The following is a 2,500-nucleotide window of genomic DNA, read 5'->3' on the forward strand; positions in this document are numbered from 1 at the left end:
GAGGAGGTAGTCTACAGTACTGACCTGTGAAACTGATGATCACTAGGTAGTCTACAGTACTGACCAGTGAAGCTGATGATCACTAGGTAGTCTACAGTACTGACCTGTGAAACTGATGATCACTAGGTAGTCTACAGTACTGACCTGTGAAACTGATGATCACTAGGTAGTCTACAGTACTGACCAGTGAAGCCGATGATCACTAGGTAGTCTACAGTACTGAGCTGTGAAGCCGATGGTCACTAGGTAGTCTACAGTACTGACCAGTGAAGCTGATTTTGAGGAGGTAGTCTACAGTACTGACCTGTGAAACTGATGATCACTAGGTAGTCTACAGTACTGACCTGTGAAACTGATGATCACTAGGTAGTCTACAGTACTGACCTGTGAAGCTGATGATCACGAGGTAGTCTACAGTACTGACCTGTGAAGCTGATGATCACTAGGTAGTCTACAGTACTGACCTGTGAAGCCAATGATCACTAGGTAGTCTACAGTACTGACCTGTGAAACTGATATTGAGGAGGTAGTCTACAGTACTGACCTGTGAAGCTGATGATCACTAGGTAGTCTACAGTACTGACCTGTGAAACTGATGATCACTAGGTAGTCTACAGTACTGACCAGTGAAGCTGATGTTGAGGAGGTAGTCTATAGTACTGAGCTGTGCAACTGATGATCACTAGGTAGTCTACAGTACTGACCTGTGAAGCTGATGATCACTAGGTAGTCTACAGTACTGACCAGTGAAGCTGATGATCACTAGGTAGTCTACAGTACTGACCAGTGAAGCTGATGATCACTAGGTAGTCTACAGTACTGACCAGTGAAGCTGATGATCACTAGGTAGTCTACAGTACTGACCTGTGAAGCCGATGATCACTAGGTAGTCTACAGTACTGACTAGTGAAGCTGATTTTGAGGAGGTAGTCTACAGTACTGACCTGTGAAACTGATGATCACTAGGTAGTCTACAGTACTGACCAGTGAAGCTGATGATCACTAGGTAGTCTACAGTACTGACCTGTGAAACTGATGATCACTAGGTAGTCTACAGTACTGACCAGTGAAGCTGATGATCACAAGGTAGTCTACAGTACTGACCTGTGAAGCCGATGATCACTAGGTAGTGTACAGTACTGACCAGTGAAGCTGATGATCACTAGGTAGTCTACAGTACTGACCAGTGAAGCTGATGATCACTAGGTAGTCTACAGTACTGACCAGTGAAGCTGATGATCACTAGGTAGTCTACAGTACTGACCTGTGAAGCCGATGATCACTAGGTAGTCTACAGTACTGACCAGTGAAGCTGATTTTGAGGAGGTAGTCTACAGTACTGACCTGTGAAACTGATGATCACTAGGTAGTCTACAGTACTGACCTGTGAAGCTGATGATCACTAGGTAGTCTACAGTACTGACCTGTGAAACTGATGATCACTAGGTAGTCTACAGTACTGACCTGTGAAGCCGATGATCACTAGGTAGTCTACAGTACTGACCTGTGAAACTGATATTGAGGAGGTAGTCTACAGTATTGACCTGTGAAGCTGATGATCACTAGGTAGTCTACAGTACTGACCTGTGAAGCTGATATTGAGGAGGTAGTCTACAGTATTGACCTGTGAAGCTGATGATCACTAGGTAGTTTATAGTACTGACCTGTGAAGCTGATGATCACTAGGTAGTCTACAGTACTGACCTGTGAAGCTGATGATCACTAGGTAGTCTATAGTACTGACCTGTGAAGCTGATGTTGAGAAGGTAGTCTCTGTAGAGCTTACGTCCATCCAGAGCCTTCATGCTGTCACAGAGCTTGGTGGTGTTGGAACACAGTGTTCTCTGCATCTTATCGAGGGCGTGGGCCACGGCATATACCGCATTCACCACAAACATGATCTTGGACTCCGGCTCAAAGTTACTATCATCCACCAACACACCCTTCTCACAGGGAGGGAGAGAGAGAGACACTGTTCCCCCTGACCCTACTCCTCCTGCCCCAGCTCCTACTCCTCCACCCCCTCCTCCAAGCGAGCACTGGAACTTCTGCTCCCAGAATTCTCGGTACCAGGGGTTGCGGTGGTTGTTGATTGGATCCAGAGACAGGAAGTAGCGGTTGAACGCCGGCACGGGATTGGCCGCCAGCTCCAGGGTGATGGCCCCGTTGGCTGTGGCTTCATTGCCCTTGACAATGCTCTCCTGTGCCCCCCAGCCGTCACTGGCCACCCAGATGAAGGTAGCGTTAAGTCGAGCAGCAGCAGAGAGGAGTTCCCGAGCATCATCGCTGCGCAGGAAGAGGACAGCCACGCGGGCGTTGGGCTTCTGGAGGAGCTGCCTGATCACTGCCTCATAGGACTTCTTAGCGTTAGAGCGGCCCACCTGGACATGAGAAGGAACATCCTTTAGTTATTTACTCTGGAAACAGAGGGAGTAAACACACTTCCGAAAGAGGTCTACTACAGATGTAGGATCTTTTATTTGATCACCCTGTTGCAGGA

At 47.6% G+C, this 2,500-nt stretch overlaps 1 protein-coding gene across 4 annotated transcripts in view; it reads right to left on the reverse strand.

Annotated features, from left to right (window-relative positions):
- The window catches only part of LOC139539960 (metabotropic glutamate receptor 3-like), a 59,993-nt gene that overhangs the window by 22,290 nt on the left and 35,203 nt on the right, over positions 1–2,500 (reverse strand). For all 4 annotated transcript variants that reach the window (XM_071343406.1, XM_071343404.1, XM_071343407.1 and 1 more), the window contains exon 6: positions 1,745–2,381. In XM_071343406.1, coding sequence (XP_071199507.1) covers positions 1,745–2,381 — 637 coding nt within the window. The remainder of the gene's footprint in view (positions 1–1,744; positions 2,382–2,500) is intronic.

Source organism: Salvelinus alpinus, chromosome 15 (assembly GCF_045679555.1).
Source record: "Salvelinus alpinus chromosome 15, SLU_Salpinus.1, whole genome shotgun sequence".
NCBI classification, from domain to species: Eukaryota; Metazoa; Chordata; class Actinopteri; order Salmoniformes; family Salmonidae; genus Salvelinus; species Salvelinus alpinus.